The sequence below is a fragment of the Hemibagrus wyckioides genome, linkage group LG05 (genome assembly GCF_019097595.1).
Source record: "Hemibagrus wyckioides isolate EC202008001 linkage group LG05, SWU_Hwy_1.0, whole genome shotgun sequence".
In the NCBI taxonomy this organism is placed as follows: Eukaryota; Metazoa; Chordata; class Actinopteri; order Siluriformes; family Bagridae; genus Hemibagrus; species Hemibagrus wyckioides.
The window spans coordinates 13,973,885-13,996,491 of NC_080714.1; the positions used below are offsets into that span (position 1 = coordinate 13,973,885).

The following is a 22,607-nucleotide window of genomic DNA, read 5'->3' on the forward strand; positions in this document are numbered from 1 at the left end:
ATTTCATGCAAAAGTGCTTGAATTAACTACACAGATTTCATCATCTAAAAAAGATCACAGCCCCTAACATAGCTTCACCCTTCATAAAGAATAGCAGAGAGCATTACCACATGACCGGCATACTCAGACGTGGACAAAGTACACAACTTCTTTACTTGAGTGAAAGTACAGATACTACTGGTCAAACATTACTCAATTACAAGTAACAGTTATAAAGACAGATTTTTACTTAAGTAAAAGTACAGAAGTACTTGTTTTTAAAAGTACTTAAGTATCAAAAGTAAAAAGTAAATGTCAACGCATTTATTATTGTTGCATTGTTGTATGCAATACTTACAGTATCTTTTGTAGCAACCTAGTGAATATACTGACCAGTTTGTAGTATCTGTGGAATTAAGAGCTTTTAGAATGTTACAAAATGAAGAAATTAAACAACTGAATTGACAAAGAAGACATGTATAATCATTTTCATTTTTTATTTAACACTCCTACCACCCCCAACAAAGAAATACACATCTATGTGTGTCCATTCATGCACATTTGTATCAAGTGGTCTGTAAATGCAGACTGATCAGAAAAAAAATTCAACCTGCTTTAAAACCCAGCTACACAACTGTAGCTGTATAACTGCCCAACAGCAACACTGCTTTAACAAAGAGCAAAACAGAAAGACTTATTTACAATCAAAACAAAAAAATTAAACCAATAGTTATGACAATGATGCTGTCTCACAGATCACTAGTAGAGAGAAATCGTACTATGGTTAAATAAGTCAAACTTAACAAGTCCTTGTTCATCTTAAGTAGAAGCTGGTTCTCAAAGTTATGTGAATTAATTGCTCCCCTTCTTGGGCTGCAGATCAATCCAGCTGCACTAAAAAGCCTCTCACAGGCCTCTGAGGCAGGGAGGGCTGTGTTCAGCTTAAGTGACAGGTTGGATAAGGCTGGATAAGATGTCAGCACACTGAAAAAAATGATTCATTCAATTTACTCAATTTTTTTAAGTTAAGTGGTTGCAATCAATTTATTTTAGCTACATTTAAATAAATAAATTTAGTTCAAAGTCAGTGAACTTAATTTATTTATTTAAATGTAGCTAAAATAAATTGACTGCAACCATTTAACTTAAAAAAATTAAGTAAATTCAATGAATCATTTTTTTCAGTGCATAGTCATACCTTCAGCTGTACATGTTAGATATGCATCCAGTTGTTTGGCTGTCTCCTGTGTGCGCACATGCTTGATATTGGAGAAGTAATCCTCTTCATCGGTGTATGAGGAGTTACCATACATGCTTCATGGCACAGGCAATATCCATTTCAAGCTTTTACCAGAAATTAAAAGTATATATTATTACCTCAGTATGCTTCCGCAGGTTGGATGGAGAGAGGATTTGTTTTTGGTAAACAAAGCAAACATTTAAAACAAAAAGAATCTTTACTCTTTTCTAGAAACTGGAACATACTGTTTAAGTATGGCCATGGATGCGCACACTGTGCTGATGATCTGTCTTCATCCATTTTGCCACCAATTGATCAGAGTTCAAAAAATGACGAAAAACCACTGAACTTCACGACACGTGACGCTACAAGAGTTAAAAAAATCATCCTCTGATTAACGTAACTACTTTCAACTCAATGACCTTGACAGAAATGTAGTTGAGTAAAAAGTACAATATTTGTCTTTCAAATGTAGTGAAGTTAAAGTAACAAGTTTCCAGAAAAAATAATACTCAAGTAAAGTACAGATACTCAAAAAAGTGTAGTTAAGTACAGTACTCAAGTAAATGTACTTCGTTACTGTCCACCTCTGGGCATACCTGAACACACACACACACACACACACACACACACATTGAATCAGTTTATTTTTAGTGTCTGGTAAGTCTGGTAAGCATAATCCAAATTTATTTTTTAAGGTTTTTTTTTGAGTAACATGTTCTATTTTAGAATTTAAAGAAATAAGAAAAATATTTGTTGGTTGATCACTTTACTTCTTTGCTACAGATTAACAAATATTATATAGCCAGTAAAGCACATAGTCTGTCCCTGATTTTGGTTCAACTCTAATTTTACACATAATATGGGGGAAGAAAGGAAGAGGGCGACTGTTCCACCATATTTGCATAAATGAGCTGACAACATGAAAGTTTCTTCAATTAATTACTTGACTGCAATGTGGTTCCTGGAATTAATTTTAGTTTTTACAGAGGTGGGAGAAAAGTCACAGAGGTGCGTAGACACCTCAGCCTCATACATTTGCTCAAGGAAGATACACTATATTGCCAAAAGTATTCGCTCACCTGCCTTGACTCGCATATGAACTTAAGTGACATCCCATTCCTAATCCATAGGGTTCAATATGACGTCGGTCCACCCTTTGCAGCTATAACAGCTTCAACTCTTCTGGGAAGGCTGTCCACAAGGTTTAGGAGTGTGTTTATGGGAATTTTTGACCATTGTTCCAGAAGCGCATTTGTGAGGTCACACACTGATGTTGGACGAGAAGGCCTGGCTCTCAGTCTCTGCTCTAATTCATCCCAAAGGTGTTCTATCGGGTTGAGGTCAGGACTCTGTGCAGGCCAGTCAAGTTCATCCACACCAGACTCTGTCATCCATGTCTTTATGGACCTTGCTTTGTGCACTGGTGCACAGTCATGTTGGAAGAGGAAGGGGCCAGCTCCAAACTGTTCCCACAAAGTTGGGAGCATGGAATTGTCCAAAATGTCTTGGTATGCTGAAGCATTCAGAGTTCCTTTCACTGGAACTAAGGGGCCAAGCCCAGCTCCTGAAAAACAACCCCACACCATAATCCCCCCTCCACCAAACTTTACACTTGGCACAATGCAGTCAGACAAGTACCGTTCTCCTGGCAACCGCCAAACCCAGACTCGTCCATCAGATTGCCAGATGGAGAAGTGCGATTCGTCACTCAAGAGAACGCGTCTCCACTGCTCTAGAATCCAGTGGCGGCATGCTTTACACCACTGCATCCGACGCTTTGCATTGCACTTGGTGATGTATGGCTTGGATGCAGCTGCTCGGCCATTTAAACCCATTCCATGAAGCTCTCTGCGCACTGTTCTTGAGCTAATCTGAAGGCCACATGAAGTTTGGAGGTCTGTAGCGATTGACTCTGCAGAAAGTTGGCGACCTCTTCGCACTATGTGCCTCAGCATCCGCTGACCCCGCTCCATCAGTTTACGTGGCCTACCACTTCGTGGCTGAGTTGCTGTTGTTCCCAAACACTTCCACGTTCTTATAATACAGCTGACAGTTGACTGTGGAATATTTAGGAGCGAGGAAATTTCACGATTGGATTTGTTGCACAGGTGGCATCCTATCACAGTTCCACGCTGGAATTCACTGAGCTCCTGAGAGCGACCCATTCTTTCACAAATGTTTGTAAAAACAGTCTGCATGCCTAGGTGCTTGATTTTATACACCTCCGGTCATGGAAGTGATTGGAACACCTGATTCAGATTATTTGGATGGGTGAGCGAATACTTTTGGCAATATAGTGTATGTTTCAAAGTAGGGATTGTCTTAATTAAGGACATATACACATGCCAACACCCGCACACAAATTCATTTTCTCCTTTTCTCCCTTGCCCACTTTATTTCTCAACAACTTCAAAAAAGTCAAAGAAGAAGTCACAGAAAGTAAATAATAAATTGTTTCAAAAGAAACCTTCAGGAAAAAAAAAACATGTTTCCAATTTCAAATGTTAATTTCTCACTGAAAATAAACCAGAAATCTAATCCTTTAAATTTAGTAAATTTATTCCCCAGACATAACCCTTACCAAAGAATGTTTTTAACAAAACGAAATGTGTCAATTATTGCCCCCTTTAGAAATTCTTATAAACATAATATGACTAAGGCTTGTGCCCATTTAACTTTTTAGCTAAGTCTTTAGGAATTCTTAAGTTGCCATGACTAGGATAAATTACTGTAATTCCCTGCAATGGACCCGTGTCCCAAGTTGTGAACTGATATTGTGATATACTAAAAAACAGACAACTGTCTGCAGGTTATACTGTGAATTTCTCATAACACTGCAGACCCGGTAACCAGCAAGAACACAAGTGTGCACACACACACACACACAGCAAGGCAGAGAGATGCAGTGTAACCAGTGCCTGTGACATTTGCTTATCAAATCATTTCATATTGGACCAATACATCACTGTCATGCCATCTATTACTATTCAGTGGCATAAATCAAGAGTTATTGTGACAGATGTAGGTGTAGAGAATGAAGGAATATGATCCCAATTTATGTCAACACCTCAACCACCATTGTTTCCAAAAGACATTTGCCCTTTTATTCTTATCTCCAAAGCTATATCTGAGCAGCAGTGTAAGAGATTAACACAGTCTAAGTGTTGTCAGAGTGATTTAGACTTAGCAAAAGCAAGACCTCCACGAGGTGAAAAAGGCAGCAGGTAGAAAGACAGGGAGCATACATCACTTTCTCTGCATGGTTATGGCATTTATAGTATTTGAAGTTACAACTTGATTTCTTTGTGTTAGCCCTAAATGGGTTGTGAAGAAAATCCATTTGTCACATTAGGATTACAGTTGCTGCAAACTTAGTCTGGTATTGCTGTTGGCTGGTTATATATCTGGTATAACTGTGTTTGGTTTGCATTTTGCTCACTAGTAAACAGACTTTGTGTGTGTGTGTGTGTGTGTGTGTGTATTCACACACGACATAGTTATGTATGCATGTCAGAGGGAACAGAAGAGAGAGAAAAGAAGTGTCAGGAAGCAGGGCAGGACATTTATCATCAGTACACAACCCCACAATTCCCAGCAACTGTACAAATCCCATGCATTTGGGAAATTTAAAAAAAACAAACATATACATTCTTTCTCATAAACATTGCTCCTGCCGTAGTCCAAATCTGATCTTGTCAAGGATGTACAAAAAATGAAAAGAAGTGTTCTGAGAGACTTTCTGCTCTGGTTGTGAACCCCAGTTACATGTGATAGAATGGAAGAAATCCAATGGAAGAAACAAGGGACAGCAAAGGTAGTTGAAAAAACACTAAATTAATTAAATAAATAAATAATATACATACATTGGAGAAAAGTCAGTGGAAAGATGGAGAAGAAAGTTATTTGTTAACTGCCAGTGCAGTTCTGGAAGGTGTCTATGTATTTGGCTCAAAATTAAACTAATCATTTGGAGCTTCACTTTTAAATTCCTACCATAGGACGACTCTATTTTAAGGTTCCCATGTGTAAAGTAGGCACAGTTGTTTCCACCAAATACTGACAATGTCGTCAGCAATGTACTAAAGCATTACTTCCAGATAACATTTCACAATATTTTCCAGATTTCAGTGTAACTGTAACTGTCAAAAAATGCTTGCACTGATGGTTTATGGTATAGTTCATCATTATGTAGTAAATAAAGTAACACATTGATGAGGAACAAGAGGCGGGAGCTTATGAATCATGGAGTCCTGGTGGTTTGGACATCACATTTTTAGAAATCTAAAAGACATGTAGACAAACAAGCTGAAAAAAAAAGATTCTAATAGGATGGTGAATGAGTCAAACAAATGACTTTATTGTCATTTTAACCATCAAAACTAAATATCTGGTACAGTACATAGTGAAATTAAATTCCTTTAGGACCACAGTGCTAGATAAAACATCAGAGCACTAAGAACTAAATAAGACAGCCCTATATAGGACTACATAAAGTAACATCTGTTTACATCAACAATGAAATAGAGAAAAGTTCCCTGCCTTACACTGCTAGCTTATCCTTCCTGCCATCACACTAAATTATTGCTATAATAATTATAAATAATTATATATTCTGTTTTACAGCCTACAATTTCAATTTATACAATGCTTAGACTATCATGTCTCTGTATGACTGTACTCATACATACATCTATTTATTTATTCAATCATTTTTCACAAGTGCTTTATCTCGGAGTGTGGCTGATCAGAAGTGTTTCACTTCCAATATCTCACCCCTCCAAAAATTTTAGTCTTCAAAAATTTTAGTCCACTACCCATGGTTTGTACATTTAGAATACAATGAGCCTAGTTAAGTTGCTATTAAACAAGAAAACAGAAATCCTGATTTAATTAATTTATACAAAAACGGAGAAAGAGAGAGAACTGTATAGTAAGCAATTGGTGATGAGGATCCAGAGATGACTGCACAAAATCAAACCAACAAACAAACAAGAACAAAAAAGAAGAAGAAGAGGAACATTTTGTTGCTAAGAGTATATGTATTAACTGGCTTGGTTTTGTATTAACTGGTAATTATTTTCTTCTTGATGCATTAATGCACATAATCTGACACATTTAGTTTAGTCTTTGGATTTGTCACACTTATTAGAAAAAAATCCTTAAGGATCCTTGGATAATTAAGAGAAGCAATGTATTTAAATTATGTATATCTTTAAGGGTTCACCCAGAAGTACAGCCATAGAGTTCAAAATTTTCAGTGGACATGAAGCGGGAATACACACCGGATGGGAACTGTGCATGTCATGGGATCACGCACATTCACTCATGCATTCGACTGTATAATCTAACTACAAACTGGCTTTTCCAGTCTCTCTCTCTCTCTCTCTCTCTCTCTCTCAACTGATTGTCTCTGGCTTACTCTTTAGGGTTCCTGACATAGACCCGGGTTTTTTAGAAGCTGCGTTATGCCGCTGAAAGCGTTTACAAAGAAACCGGGATTCAACTAGCCTTTAGAGCTGGCTAAGAGCCATACAGGGTTACCAGATTGGGCGCATACCTGCGACAAAGGTTTTAAATCATATTTGGTAGCAAAAATTGCACTGAGATAATGCACATCATTAGATTTCTTTAAATACAGGTGTCTAGTGAATTAGTCTGATTTGTAGCGGTTATCTGGCCGGATACGGCCAGTTCAAACTGGCAACCCCGAAGTGGTGGGTAAAGAGGAGGAGAGGCAGAGAACTGACTCACTCTGCTGTCAGCCCTGAACGAGCTGGTTTTCCTGGGAAATATAATACAATAACTTAGAGAACTTGGGCCAAGAGCACACTTGACCGAACTTGGTCACAGCGATACTGGAGCGCTTTCTTTCATACAGCCACCACTGCAGTTCGCCTTCGGCTCCTCAGAGTCCCAGCAAAGACAACATGACGTGCATTGACTTGTATTCAAATGACAGGTAAGTAAATAGATTTTTGATAACGTCTATCTATACTTATTGTTTTGTGATCAGATGATCAGTTAAAGAGATAAACGTGAACTCTTTTTTCCTGCGCGAGGAATCTTTCATGCTTTAATGATCATTTGGTATGATGAACCTGTGACACTATGATTCACATGTAGCATACAGTTGCAGATATAGCCCACGTACTTAAAAATAAAAAAATCTGTTTTAACATGTTAAGATGGTTGATGGACTGTTTAACCTATGTCCGATTTTCTTTTTCATAACAATCGATCAGGGCAGGTAAAATAAGCTATAGCAATGGTTTGTTAATTAATTTAAGGTTCATCATGCACCTAACGAATTATAACACATACAAATTGGTTGACATAATCATGTGATATTCATGACATTGGTTCACATTCGTTTAAATATTCGATAGTTTCTGGTTTGTAAGAAAACAATTTATACGCTGCCAATGTAATTTTCTGTGATCACTCAGATATTTCACTCCGTCTCACTCAAGACATGTATGCCTTTGCCGTTCAGGAGTTTGAAATGGACACACGTCTTATTAAGACTATTTTTAATCCATTCCTCGAATAATCTCACGAAATCTTCTTTTGATCCAATCTAAACACACGGACACCATGAAAATAACGGACCTTGGCATTAACGCCAGACAGTGCATTAGAGAAAGAGGCGTTCTCTTGCTATAGTAAGCCTATTGGCTTGGGTCACTGCCAAATCCTCATACACCCGAACTAAATACTGTGTTAAAACAAGAACAAGACCTGAACAAGACAGCTTTCCGCATCAAAAACTGTAAGTATAGCCTTCAACTTGTAGTCGGTGGAAGACGGCTTATAAAACACAATTTTCGAGTATAGACTATGTATTAACTGTAGTATACTTATTAACACAGAAATCACATTTACAATTGCAGTTACAACTACAAGACTTCAAATGATAACACATTTATTTCAGTGTAAATGTCGAGCTTAAGACAAAAAAAAGGTGCTAAAATGAGCCTTTTTGGTCCAAATGCATTTCACTGGGTAAACCACCTCAAGAATACCCTTTTGGGCAATTTGACCATTTCTGACAGAATAGAAATGGTCTTTTAACCCTCAAAAACTTGATTTAGTAAATGTTATTATTTTGACTGATATAACCATTATATTATATATATATATATCTATATAATTATTTTGTACATAGTAATATTAGGTCAAAAATAATGAATTCTTCATATTTTGATATGACTTGAACGAATTCCTCACATTGTCATAGATTATTTAGAATTGTAGCAGCTTTGAATGTCACCTACTGAGATAAGAAATCAGTTTGAATATGTATTTTCTGCAGGACCACAGCACCGAGAAGAATAAGATATGAATTGTCAGTCATTATCAATATTCCCCTTCCAGAGACATGTTGATTTTGCTTCAGTTGTTAGAAGGGAACTCCAGTGTTCACATCTGTGGATTCTTTGTAGATTCATCCTTCAGAGCACAATGCAAACAGAGGAATGACACAGTGCCTACTGCAGTGCAGTGCACTGTGAAATAATACAATTATTATATCATAAAAACCTGCATTTAAAAAAATAATTGTTGGTTACTTTGGCTATTGACACTGACTGTACACACAAAGGCATACCCTTACTACCCATGGCAGAGAATAAATGAAAGATTAGGATCACTGAGCAAATCCCGGCACTCCTGCACTCTCAGACAGCATTTTCTAGAGAGCCATAGACTAGCAGTTTGAATCAGAAAAGGCTACATTGCCTTCAAGTCTTTCAGCTGATGTACAGAAGTTACAGTACCCTCCAAAACCCTATGCTGCACTGATATAATTTCATCCTATCATTTCAGTAATGGTCAATAAGAAGTCACTTCTTCCCTTTTCATTAAACCCATAGCACAATTGCTATTGATATCAAAAGGGACTGCAGTCATCAATTTAGCAGTATGTTCAAAAGATAAAGGATGCTGCAGAATTGGCCACTATGCACCAATGTTATAAGCACAAAGCACATTCTGGGAAAACTGGATCTTAGTGAGAGCTTAAGGATAGGTTTAAGATTATTATTTCACCTGGAGACCTCTGTATTCCTTCACCTGTGATCAATAACTAAATAAACATCCTGGTATGTTAGAAACTAATATTGGAAACGTATGTTTGTCTTTCCTCTCCTAAATGGAATGAACCAGAATTAGATTTTTTATTTGATGTTGGCTCATTACATTCATAACTGTGTCTGCCAAATCTGATGTGAATAATAATAGTTTTGTGCTACGCAGTGCATATGGCAGGTGTTTACTGCGGGGGGACCCAAACAGTAATTGGAATGACTATTCTGGAGATGCTGTTCTGCATTTTCATATCCATTTGGGAGAATGAAGGAATTTGAAGACATTTTTTCACCTGCCCTTCCTTACAATAGTGCCCGCTTTCCTGAAGGGTTAGCATTTCTAGATGAAAGCATGTTCGGGTAAGCATTTTAGGGAGTGGCAATCACACTAGAGAAGTGAGCGAATAAAGAAGCAGAGGCATAAATGAAATACAGCATGGTAGTTTGATTCAGTCAGAAACGGCCAGCTGAGCTCAGAAACAGCTGATATGACAGTGCAGAACCCCCACTCAGCTTGCCGGGGAAACATAAAGGTCACGTTCTGGTTAATGCTGTGATGGGAGATTCTGAGTCTGAGAAAGAAGGAGCGCAAGACAGAGTGAGAATGTTGGTGGCTTCCACCTTCTGTGTCTCTGGACATGTTGCTAACACTGATGAATGATGGCATTCGATCAGTTTCTTTCAGTAGTGTTTTGGAGAAGGAGTGAGAGTAGAATTTACAGAAAACCCTCAAACACTAGAACATGAAGAGGGGGTGGAAGTCATCAGGAAATAGCATACAAATGCTTTCTGTATGAATACATTTATGAAAGAGAGATTTAACACAAATTTCATTAGCTGGAATGTAGTTTTTATAGCTTTGAACTGTTTTAAACGTGGAGCTCACCCAAATACTGACAGTAAACCTGAAAATACTGTAGATTACAAATAATAATAGATAAATTTAACAATTAGCAAAATGATTTGGCATTATGTCATAGCATTAAGTCAAATTATTGAAAAAAAAACAAAACAACTACAAATACAGTTTTTGACAGTATTTTAATAGCAGTGATTTGGTCAGGAAATCAGGTTGTTTAAAATGTTGACATTGTTTCGAACTGACATTTACAGTCTTATCATGCCTACACCAGAATCTGTACTGAACTCTATTTCCCACAATGCACCATAACCTTCAAGCATGGACACTATAGACTACAACACCTATATGACTACAATGCCCATATGCACCCATGATCACTGTCACATCACAGTCACGCAAATACAGACTGCACACACCTGGACTCCTCCTGGTCACCTGCACACACATATTATCGTCTTCACCTGGACCTTCACTTCATGTACTCATTCAGCTCTGTGTATTTACTTGATGTACCAAGCCTGTTCATGTTTGTTGTTTCTGAATTTTGACCCTAGCTTGTTATCTTGTTTCTGGATTTTTGCTTTTATCTTGTATACTCTATTTGCTCATCGCCTGACCCACTACCTGATCTTTTTTCTTGACCTTTGCCTCGTGATTTGGATTTGTTTGCTGTTGCCAGTTGTTCTAAAACACTCTGCAATTGTCACTGTCTCTGCTGTCTGACAAATCTGTGGAATTTGCTATTGATTTGTTATCCATGTGTTCTAAAGTGCACTTGCTTTTTGGGTGTTGTAATTGAGCAACTGGTGAACATAAATACATGTTATTTAATTAGTTTGAGCCAAAAATAGTTTATTCTAAAGCATACACATTTTTTTGTGAATGCTTCCCAGTATTAGCGAGAAGTAGAGACAGATTGTAACACATTTCTGCCTTAGTGCATACTTGTGCAGCAAAGCAAAAACTATCACCTCTGAAAGGCCACCATCCAGTTGGGGGTACTGGAAGTGATTTAGTGCTTTCACACCCTGCCAGAGACCTGGCAAAAATTTAAGTAAGGCCTGGGCACGTGAAAGTCACTTTATATACTAATAGGAAAACCTAATTACCGGAGATTACTATCAGTATCGAATGAAATCTGAGAAATGGTGTAAAGACTGCATGGATTATCGTGGCTGTGTTAATCAATAGAGTTGTAATCTGATGGCCAGTTCATTTGGTGAGTTCTTGGACAAAAACTGCATACAAATGAGAGGAATACCACTTCGTCCTCTAGAGAGGGAAATGAACCGGCTCACAAAATGCTAATGGATTTTTACAAGTATCCTCCTTGATGCATAATCTGGCAGTAGGCATGCAGGCATGCTGAAATCCATAAAATTCCCCTGCCAGTATGAATTTTCTAATTCCATTGCTTTTAGAGCATGTTTTTCTGTTGTATATTCTTTGATATCCACTAAAATGGAAAGCTAATTATTAAAGCCAAATAACATGTATTTCCTCATCTATCAGAGTCTGTCAGGCCTTGACTATGACCAAAAATAGTATTCCTGTCTTAGAATGCAACTGAGGCATTTGAGTTGAGTCTACAAGAAAGTTGCAGAAAGTTACACTTTTTCTCAGTCACTAAAGACATTGTTCTCAAAACAATTAATGCTTAGTTGTGCAGAACACTGCAATTACCCTGCAAAATGAAATGCTGCTTTCTTCTCAAACAGCACTTTTATAGAAAATACTGCTTTTACAATGGCAGATATGTCATCAATAAATAATGTATTCAGCTATAATAATACAGGTACAATAAAGTCAAAATATATTTATCAAATAGTTCATGTCTCTATTGTATGTGGTTTCACTCTAAATACATTTTTGTATATTGCATGTAAAATAGCTTTTGGAAAAGGAAAGGTTATGTATGAAATGTAACTGTTTAGTCAATGTTTATTTGACAAGAAACAATAATTGTTTACCTTTAATTATTTAGCTTTGCGTTCTTTCATGAAGCATTTCATGTGCAAGCATCAAGTTAATTTTTTATCAGACCAGATAATTTCACCCAAATTCTATATAATGCTCTATTATTATGTGCGAACCCTACTACTGATCTAGGAGGAAAATTTAAACAAGTCCTGTGCATGTGAAAATGTGTGCATGTGTAAGTTGATATGAAGTGTGAACTCTATACAGAGTTTTGCTTCTTGTGCTTGGAATTTTTTTTTGGAGAAACACTGTGTGAACTGTGTAAAAATCTCTCTAGGTTTTAACACCTATATTGACGTTTATAGGTGACTTGTATTTTAAAGCACCCAGGACAGTCCACACCAAGTCTTTAAAAATGGATGTGTGCATGATTTCACATGAATTTGTAAATTATGAATAATACACAATGTATAAATTACTAGCAGTTCAAATGGGTGTCTGAATGGTTTTGAGGTATTGAACATAGAAAAGTGTGCTATAAGAACTGATAAAAAATACACACGCACACACACACACTCTTTCAAAAAACCTTTATGCACATTTAAAAAGTTTTGAGATGTGAGTAATGGAACAGTAAATTAAGCAGATAAATGAGGCAGAGCCTGGTCAAAAGAAAGTTGCTTATAGCAGACATTTAACTGCCAGTATTGAAGCTGAATATGTTTGGCTTTTATCTGAAAATCTCTGTTCTTCATCCATTTGATACAGGTATTTTAAGAGAGGTCATACTGTATGACTCATATCAGAGAAATTATATTTTTGTATTTGTGGAGATGTCCAGTGCTTCATTTTAAATGAGTGTGAATGACATGAACAACACTTATTGATCTGAGACAGGTGAAAGTCTGTGGATTATAGAGATGTTTTGTCAAGTATAGATTTGTATGGCTTAACACACACCTAATGTTCATCTTTAAGCAATCCCATCTATGGTACATTGCAAGTACAAATTCAAATTCACAAACATCTAGTTTGGTACTCACAACAAGAGAATTTGTCACTCAAGAATAATTTTTGCTGATACAATTTTATAAAATAAAAACTTATAAAAAAGTAAAACCTTAACATCATGCACATAGGGTCTCTTATATAAACCTTTTTAAACTTTAACGAGCTTGGAAGTTCTGATAATTCTGTAAAACCTAATGCCCCAAAAGACATAATAATGAAAAGTTGTGGTCAATATATTGCATTCCTTTATACTGATATATAAGTCTCATTTTAGTGTTCATCTGACTTCTCTCTATATGTGTTTTAGGGAGGATCAACACCTGGCATAAGTTCTATCACAGAATATCTGTGCCTTATACTGGAGCCAGGCCAAATTCAGGGAGACTGAAAAATGACCTGCCCATTGTCCAAAAATAGCTGCCTGAAAAGTTCCTGCAAAAGGTTTATTATGCAAGAGTGAGTATATTTCACCAAATCCCGTTTGTACTCTTCATGTCATGAGGATATTTGGGAAACTATTAACATGGCATTGCTGAGAAAATGAATGAACAGAATTCAGAATTAACAGCTGTGTCTGATTGTGAGGAATGCAAAAATACTCAAGAGAAATGTACAACCTGTTGCTGCTTCTTTATATTGGGCTTTTTATATGTTTCTGACCCTATAGTTTCCTTTGTGTATTTCTGCATGCACGATTAATTTGCACCATCTTGAGTGAAGGTAAAGTTAAAAATCCACTACTCTCAGACATCATGCCATGACAAAATATCACAACAGGTTTCATTTCCATTTGTCTCTTAATAGCTGTCAGCTGGAGTTCAAAATGTAAATGCACTGATGCCCTTGGACTGCAGTTAGCTCAGCATCTGACATTTAAAATCATGTTGCGGACCCATGAAAGAAATGCAGCGATAAGACAAAGTGAATGAGTGAAGTGGGCCTATTCATCAGACCATCACCAAATGTCCCAGTATCATAAACAGGTAATTTTTGTTGCAGAGAATATGACTCCACGGATTCAGAACTGCTCAAACTGTAGCCAAGCCCTGATCATGGAACTGAACATCACAAAGGCTATTGTACTAAGCTTTGTGCTGTCTATTTTTGTTATATTTGGAGTACTGGGCAACATCTTGGTCATCCTTTCTGTGGCTTGTCACCGCAGCCTTCGGACGGTCACACATTATTTTATTGTAAACCTGGCAGTGGCTGACCTCCTGCTGAGCTCCACTGTGCTTCCATTCTCTGCCATTTTTGAGATGTTGGGCCACTGGGTGTTCGGCAGGGCTTTCTGTGATGTCTGGGCTGCCATGGATGTGCTTTGCTGCACAGCATCTATAATGAGCCTGTGTGTTATCTCTGTGGACCGCTACATTGGGGTTAGTTACCCACTGCGCTACCCAGCCATTGTGACTGAGAAGCGGGCGTTGTTGGCACTTATGGGAATTTGGGCTCTATCCATTACTATTTCTATTGGACCATTATTTGGCTGGAAAGAGCCAGCACCAGAGAATGAATATGTGTGTAAAATCACAGAGGAACCTGGCTACGCCATTTTTTCTGCAGTGGGCTCTTTCTACCTCCCCCTAGTGGTTATACTGGTTATGTACTGTCGTGTATATGTGGTGGCCCGCAGGGAGACATACAGCCTTAGGAAAGGTCACAAAACGGAGAAGGCACACCATGCAGAGGCAGTAACGTTGCGGATACACAGAGGCAACACCACTGTGGTGGAGGAGGAAACACTGAGGAGTCGGACTCACTTCACAATCCGCCTACTTAAATTCTCCAGGGAGAAAAAGGCTGCAAAGACCCTGGGCATTGTGGTGGGGTGTTTTGTTCTCTGCTGGCTGCCATTCTTCCTGGTTCTGCCTATTGGTGAGTGTCAAGTTTTTTTGCATTGGTCAAAAATGTTAAAAATATAACCTATAACCAGCTTAATATTCACGTACTGCTATTAAATTTATAATTTGATGTAGTATACCCAATATACATTATTGTGTAGTAAATACATACTTATTATAGTGAGCAATGCAATCTGAAAAAGATTGTGCTTTTAATTGATTTAATTTTTTTAAACACTTGATGGTCACAGCACATTTCCTCTGATATATCTTTACTATTATTTAAAATATGCCTTCTACAAGTAGGTGTGTCCAGATTTTTCATACAGACTGTTTATAAATGTAAGGATCTTGCATTGAAAAAAGTAAATAGTTAATTAAGTACAGCATTTTTTGCAATGTGGATGTCACGCACGCACGCACACACACACACACACACACTATCTGGATCCCAAGAGTACAGTGGCTAGGTCCGTCAAAGTGACAAATTAGTTCCTTTCATTAAGGTCCTTGATTTCTTTTGGATAAAAGAATTTCTCTTGTTTATGCAATATGCTCTTTGACTGTATTCATGAGGCACTAATAGCCTCAAAGTTTCCCTTGTGCACTAAATAATGGATGTAATACAAATCAGAGCTCATCTGTATTCTCCACATGTGGAATGTACTCATCAGAAAAACAAGGTCCTCTAAATCCTTGAATGCCTTTTCTGTTCAAGGTTACAGAAAGGGAAACCAAAATATATATTAGTAGTCAAACATGGGTAAATGCCGCAAATTAGATTAATCTATGACTGGAAACCTAATGAAAACAAATTGCCTTACAAATATTTAGACAGTGTTTTTGCCAGTAGATTTAAGGTCACAAACTTTAGTCCTGGATTTATATTACAGATTCCAATGAGGATGTTCACATTAATTAGTAAAAATATTGACTACTTACGATGAAACATAATGGAACAACTGTTTATTGAAGCCTATGGGATTTGCTGTTTGCATGTGTTTTACCAGGCGCTGACCTACCTTACACCACAGTAAATTAAAAAATAACAAGTAAGAAAACATTTTGCCTTTGTGCATTACTTTTGCATACCTACAGGGGCACTTTATTAAAATAAAAAACTGTTATTAGATGCTATTGACACTTTTTTTATTGTGGTAATGATCCAAATGAAATTGAAGGATTTTCTTCTTAAGGAATTAAGTAAAATCTATATTGGGATCCTGATGTAGTATATGTTCATTTGTAATGATGCAGGTTTGTATACAATACTATTGCATTTTTATGTTAAATTAAGTTGAGAATTTGTCAATTGGGCAACATTCTTAAATTTACATTTACATTTATGGCATCTGGCAGACACCCTTATCCAGAGCAGCATACAAAACTGAATACATCAATACTGGTTCGCTAGGTCACAGACTAAGGATACAATCACCTTAATCTTACCAAAACTATGGGTATATTATTATACGTGTTAGATGAAGCAAACATTTTATATAATTGTATGTTTAAGTTTTTATTCTTATTCTTATTCTTATTATAAATCTGTTTGCTATTATTCATCTCAAGTCTAGAAATGTTAATCAAATGTCAGTTTAATAAAAGTTTTAGGAAGTTCAATTTAGTACAGGAAGAGTAGCTAGCTGGCTAAATACAATTAAACTGGCTAATAATAGTGCTTACATATCATCATTTGGAATGCAGGGTATTTTACATTAATTAATTCATTTATTCATTTTCAATATCATGGTCATGGTCTTTGTACCAATACGTTAAAGATATTCTCTTCTAATAACAGGTACAGAATCATGCAGAGAATAAATTCACTCTGTATGCACTTAAAAGTATACTTGCTGAATGAAAGCAATGTGGTCAAGGAGCAGATATATATTTAGGAAGGCCATGCAGAAGCTTGCAAAAATTGGAACTCTCAAAGCAAGCCTAAATGTTCGTTATGTGCTTTGTTACGTTTGACTTAGTTGACTTTGATGGGTCAGTGGGAGTTCAATACCACTGGTTGCACTAACAGCTGAGCCAGTGGGTAATATCTCTCTCTCTCTGTCTCTCTGTCTCTGTTTCTCTCTCTCTCTCTCTCTCTCTCTCTCACTTGCTCTCTCTCTCTCTGTCTTCCTCTCACTTACTCTCTTGCACTAATGTAGTACATTTTCACTGACCACTGACTTGAAAAATTAAACGTATCTGCCCTCAGTGGAGTCAGGCATTGAAGAGATCAGTTGAGGTGATGAATCTAAGTTGCATTACATTTTGCCATATTAATGTCCTTCATATACAGTAGCGTAAAAAGTAATATGTATAAACTATTTTTGAATAAAAAGTTGAAAATCCTATGTCCCACACTTTTTATTCTTTTTTCTTAAATTAAAATTGTCTTTTCTTACTATAAACGTTTCCCTTAAATCAGTTAACTGTGAATAGTCCCAAGAGCATCACTACTTAAAGAAAAAGGGTTATTCCTTGGAAATACCTTTTTTTGCATTCACTATATATTATGAAATAAGAAACAAATTAAACCAGTGGTAATGATTTTAAGAAGCTGTTTACTGTTATCCATGAATCACAGAGATTTTAATGCGAGAATTAATTTGTAACACTGTTTGATGGAGACGGCATGCAACCCATTAATGTCTGTATGCCACATTCTGTTAATGAGATAATCATTCAAGCACAAGATTATGATAACATGTTGCTGTAGCAGGATTATTCTGACTTGATTTCTCAGTGAAATGGTGGTTTATTTTGGTTTGTTGCTGCTGCTTTATAAGGGACTGGAGTCATGAGAGCCCAGCTGAGAAATGCACTTTGATGCTAGGGATGATGAAATTGACTCACTATCATTATTACTTTTGTTTTCATGAGAATATTTTCTTTGTCAGACCCTTTTTTTCTATTTGTCTTAGCAAAACATTTTTCTTATATATATATATATATATATATATATATATATATATATATATATATATATATATATAAAAGAGTAATATAGAGTGTATGTATATATATATATATATGAAATTATAGCCATGCGAATTAAAGTAGTGGACATTTTTCTTATATATATATATATATATATATATATATATATATATATATATATATATATATATATATATATATGCGAATTACAGTCCTTGCTCCTTTGGGCAATAAAGTGGCTGAAACATGCTTGGTTAGACAGAAACTCCGCCCACAACTTTCACGACTGCTGTCCTTTTATCTCATCTTTTATCCAGCCCACGTACACAGCCCCCACGAGAAGCACTCATAAAGTGTCCTATGAGACAGCACATAGCCCTTAGCTATAAAGATGGATGCTTCATTTCAAGGTTAGGTGGCTTCCTCCGACAGTTCATTTCAGTTAATGTGCTAGATGATGTGCCTTTAAAAAGTCAAAAGTATTTGTTCTTTTTCATTTCCTTCTCTGCTGTAAATGTAGTTCTTTTCTGTATAAGCAGTTTGGGTCACATTGGACTGTGTTTTAAACTGGCAGTTAACTTTGATTAAGAAAGAAGGTGGATTAAGAAAGGGCCTATAAAAAGACAGCATTAATTGTGAGCTGTGATGTGCCATGTAAGCTTCCAGGACTTCACATTTTCTTCTCCTTCTACACTAATTGTAATTCATCACCACTATTCTTCTCTAACAGTAGTATATTACCAAACAGACACATGCCAATATTAGGATTCAGCCAGTTTCTATATATCAGTCAAGCTTTTAATCTCTTTTAACACTTTCCAGATGTCCTTTAACCACCATAAGCTAGCAACCAAATCAAAAACCTGTGGAAGTTTTTTATATGTATAAATTTTTGTAAATATGTATGTGTATTCCTCAAGGATCCATCTTCCCGGCTTACCGGCCCTCAGACACGGTCTTCAAAATCACCTTCTGGCTTGGGTACTTCAACAGCTGTATCAACCCAATCATCTACCCCTGCTCTAGTCAGGAGTTTAAGAAAGCCTTTCTGAGTGTGCTTGGTGTTCACTGTTTGCGCCGCAGCATCAGACCCACATACCCACTGTGCCAGGGCCATGCTGCCAGCCACACACAGTCACATCTGCTCTCATTGGGCTCCGAGAGCCGCAGCGAGCCATCACATCTCAGCCCGTCGTCCTCTGTGGTCCTTTCCTGTACTCCCTCATCTTCCCCAGTAGGGGGGTTGGGAGTCAGTGCTGGGGTCAGTGCTGGGGCGAAAGTAGCAGGGGTGTGCAGCAAGAACCTGCTGAGGACGTGTTGTTGTGCTGGGGACTACCCAGCACGTACACAGCCTCCTGCATGCCATTCTCTGCCTGTTATTAAGATTCATCAACTTTCTCTTTGTGAGAATGGCGAAGCAGTATGAGCAACAGAAGCAAAACACTGTTTCATATAAAACCATATGACTCTGAGGTATATCCAGATCGTTGTCAAAAAATAGAGACAAATTAAAGGAGACAGTGATGTGCAGTGTTGCACTGTGCCGATTGAAAACATGCTGTGTAGTGAAGGGAAGGGTTACCCTTAGTCAATTTGATTGATAAACTGTACACATTTGCACAGAAAGAAAATACTTACTTTTGTTTTAATGTTGAAATTTGTCTTAAAAATGAACTGTTTTAATTTTAAAAGGTTATATATTTTCCACTGGACCTGACTATATGGAGTATGCTTTAATGATGTGGTGTTTAATACCTTACCTCAATTCACTTTTCATTAGATGCACAAATTCATATGATGTATGTTGGTAATATATACAAATGGCAGTAATATATATAAATACAAATCTTGTGGCCAATGAAATGCTTTTTTTTTTTCAGAAACCCAGTTAACAAGATTCCAATAATCAGAGATTGGGATATGTGGAATACCTGAAATATGCTCCAGTTTTATGTGTATGTTTGGTCCTTAACAAGAAAAAATTGCTAAGTAGTGTTTTAAGGAAGAGTCCAAATTTTAAGACTCATGTAAAATGCTTGATGAAACAAGATGAAATTGGGCATGCATTTTAGCCCTGATTGTTATTCAGTTTATTTATTTGTGTAGCGCTTTTTAACAACGCACATTGTGGCTTTACAGGAATGTAAATGGATTGCATATGTGAAAATGTGCAAAACTGTTAACACAGACACACACAAAAGAAAAACATGCAAGTTGACTTGAGGAAACTAGCAAGTCTTACAATCTGGAGTATTTGCATTTGAGGCCCAAAATTCAAGGTAGTTCCAAGATTATACCATTATACCAGTATAAGATTATTCCATATTTCAGGGCAGCTCAACATCCACTGAGAATGAATGACGTGCAGACAATGAGTCTGTCACTTGTTTATATGCATTTGTGTGTTTGTGTATGCGCGCATCTGTTTCTATTAAGAAATATGAAAAATTCTTATCATCAAAACAAAAAAAAACATTAAGGGTTGTTGCTCTTAAAAGTGCTGTCTGAAGGTCCTTTCATGAAGCTGCTAACTAAACATTAGCTTTTAAGAACAAAACAATCTAAAAACTGTAAATTATAAAGAGATAGATTGAACCTAATTGGCTGAGCTGCATTTGAAGCTCTTGTAATATCAGTGAATGCATTCAATTCAGATTGTGCCAGGTTTTTAAACCAATAAAACTGTTATACTCCAGCCATTGTTTATTGTTTATTGCTTACAGAATGCCCTGATCTTTGTCCATTATTTTGCTTAACTACCAAACTATTCTGTTAACACACTACAATGCGTGGCAGAATTGATTATTGTGAATATTATTAATAATAAAATATATTATTGTTATTTAAAAAAACAGTGGAATTTTTGTTGCGATTTGTGTCCACTCCCTCTTTCCTTCTTTATTTGTATCATTGTAAGCAAATAGATTTTCCTAGAAAAATCACATTTTTAAATGTAAATGTTAAAGAAAGTAAAGGGATGACTGGAATCTTTGTCATTTTGTGTAACATACCTCATATTGTCACCTTTTGTGCTAGCTGCAGCTAGCCACCACTCACTGTATGTAATTTTTGGTTGAAGGTGCTGGAGAATTAATGTGAAATGAAATACACTTTCTGCTTTCAGATTTAGAATAATGATGTTATGCCAGTTGTGCAACTTGTTTGGCCAGCCCTTTCTCAAATGTGCCCATCAACTATCATTAGGTTGCTAGCAATTCAAGAGATCGGTATATTTTAATAAATAGAATTTTTCGTATAGACTGTGGCACTGGACTATTTGGTTCATTTCATCCCTCCTAACCACCATGGTGGTATTTAAAACATCATATCCTATGGTGTATGTGCACACTATGCCAACATGTCCTGAAATGACAGTGACAATTTTTTTTTTGCTATAATTACCTTCTGCACTGTCACTTTGACACATTTTCTTTACTAGACAAAGCTAGCATGCAGCTTTCAAAGTTATTCTATGCAGTTTTTGTGTTGTGTATGCCTTGTATTGGAAATACAGTTCTCAGACTCTGGTTATTTTCTTCTGTTTTTCTTCTGTCTCTCCTCCCACTGGACTAAATAAGCATTTGCTGTAACTTGCTAGCTAGAATTGTTGAAAGGAGTGTATCCCACTGTTTTCCGTCACAAAATTGCAGCTAATGACACTAACAGGCCAGTGTGTCCATGACTCCATTGCCCTTGTACTGCCAACCAGCTTTCCATCAGACCTCTCACTTAGCTGCTTAGTTTTCACGGGATAGGAGTGCATCCCTCCATTTTACTCTCATACAGCTGGAGCTAACTGCCTTAATACGCTGGAGTGTATCTGTACCTCCATCACTTAATACAGCCAATCATATTTTGCCCTTATCCTGCTAACAATTTCAGCAGAAAACGCTAAGCACTGTGGCCCTAGGAAAATGTACATATTCTACAGTGACAATGAAAAGTATGAGAACCATATACATGTATGAATACATTTGTCTTTGAATCCGCTTGATTTCCATCTAAGTTACAGTAATTAGCAAACACAAAATGGTAAGTACTGTATTGTATTCTTCTTATACATATTAAATATATCAATCAAATATTCATAGTATAGGATGGAAAAAGTATGTGAAACCTTAGGCTAATGACCTCAACAAAAGATAATTAGAGTTGGAAACTGGAGAACCTGACATCCAAATAAATGAAACAAGATTGGAGGTGTGGGTACTTTGGCTTATAAAAAGCACTAATACATTTTGAATTTGCTGTTCACGAGAAGCATCTGCTAATGTGAACCATGCCTACACAGAAAGCCGCTACTTTCTAAAAAAGAAAATACTTTTCTGTGTTCCTGAAGTGAAACTCCATAAAGTTGTTGTTGATCTTTCGGCTTCTCCCAACATATGTGAGGGGTCGCCACAGTGGACCAACTTGTCTGCACAACAACTTGGCACAGGTTTTATGCCGGATGCCCTTCCTGACACAACCCCCCTGGTTTTTTTCCGGGCTTGGGACCGGCACTGCATCCAGTGGCTGGGGTTTGGGCACTGGATGGGAATCGAACCCAGGCCTACCACTGAGCCACCAGCGCCCTATAAGTTACACTCCATAATGCTACTGGGAAATGTTTTGTGGACTGACCAAACTGACTGAGTTACTAAAGGGTGAGTTCTTTGGGAAGAACATGTAACACTATTTGTGGCATAAAAAGGACACAACATACCAACATGAAACCATCATGCTAA

The 22,607-nt window shown here is 36.9% G+C and overlaps 1 protein-coding gene across 2 annotated transcripts; it reads left to right on the forward strand.

Annotated features, from left to right (window-relative positions):
- The first annotated feature begins 6,614 nt into the window (after positions 1–6,614).
- adra1aa (adrenoceptor alpha 1Aa) lies at positions 6,615–21,375 on the forward strand. 2 transcript variants are annotated; one of them, XM_058390644.1, is made up of 4 exons: positions 6,615–7,181; positions 13,407–13,555; positions 13,904–14,977; positions 18,801–21,375. In XM_058390644.1, the coding sequence occupies exons 3-4, from the start codon at positions 14,062–14,064 to the stop codon at positions 19,304–19,306; spliced, it is 1,422 nt and encodes a 473-aa protein (XP_058246627.1). In that variant the 5' UTR covers positions 6,615–7,181; positions 13,407–13,555; positions 13,904–14,061; the 3' UTR covers positions 19,307–21,375. The 2 variants fall into 2 exon arrangements, with proteins under 2 accessions (XP_058246627.1, XP_058246628.1); XM_058390645.1 differs by lacking the exon at positions 6,615–7,181 and adding an exon at positions 7,199–7,991 and having other exon boundaries at positions 18,801–21,374.
- The last annotated feature ends 1,232 nt before the right edge of the window (positions 21,376–22,607 follow it).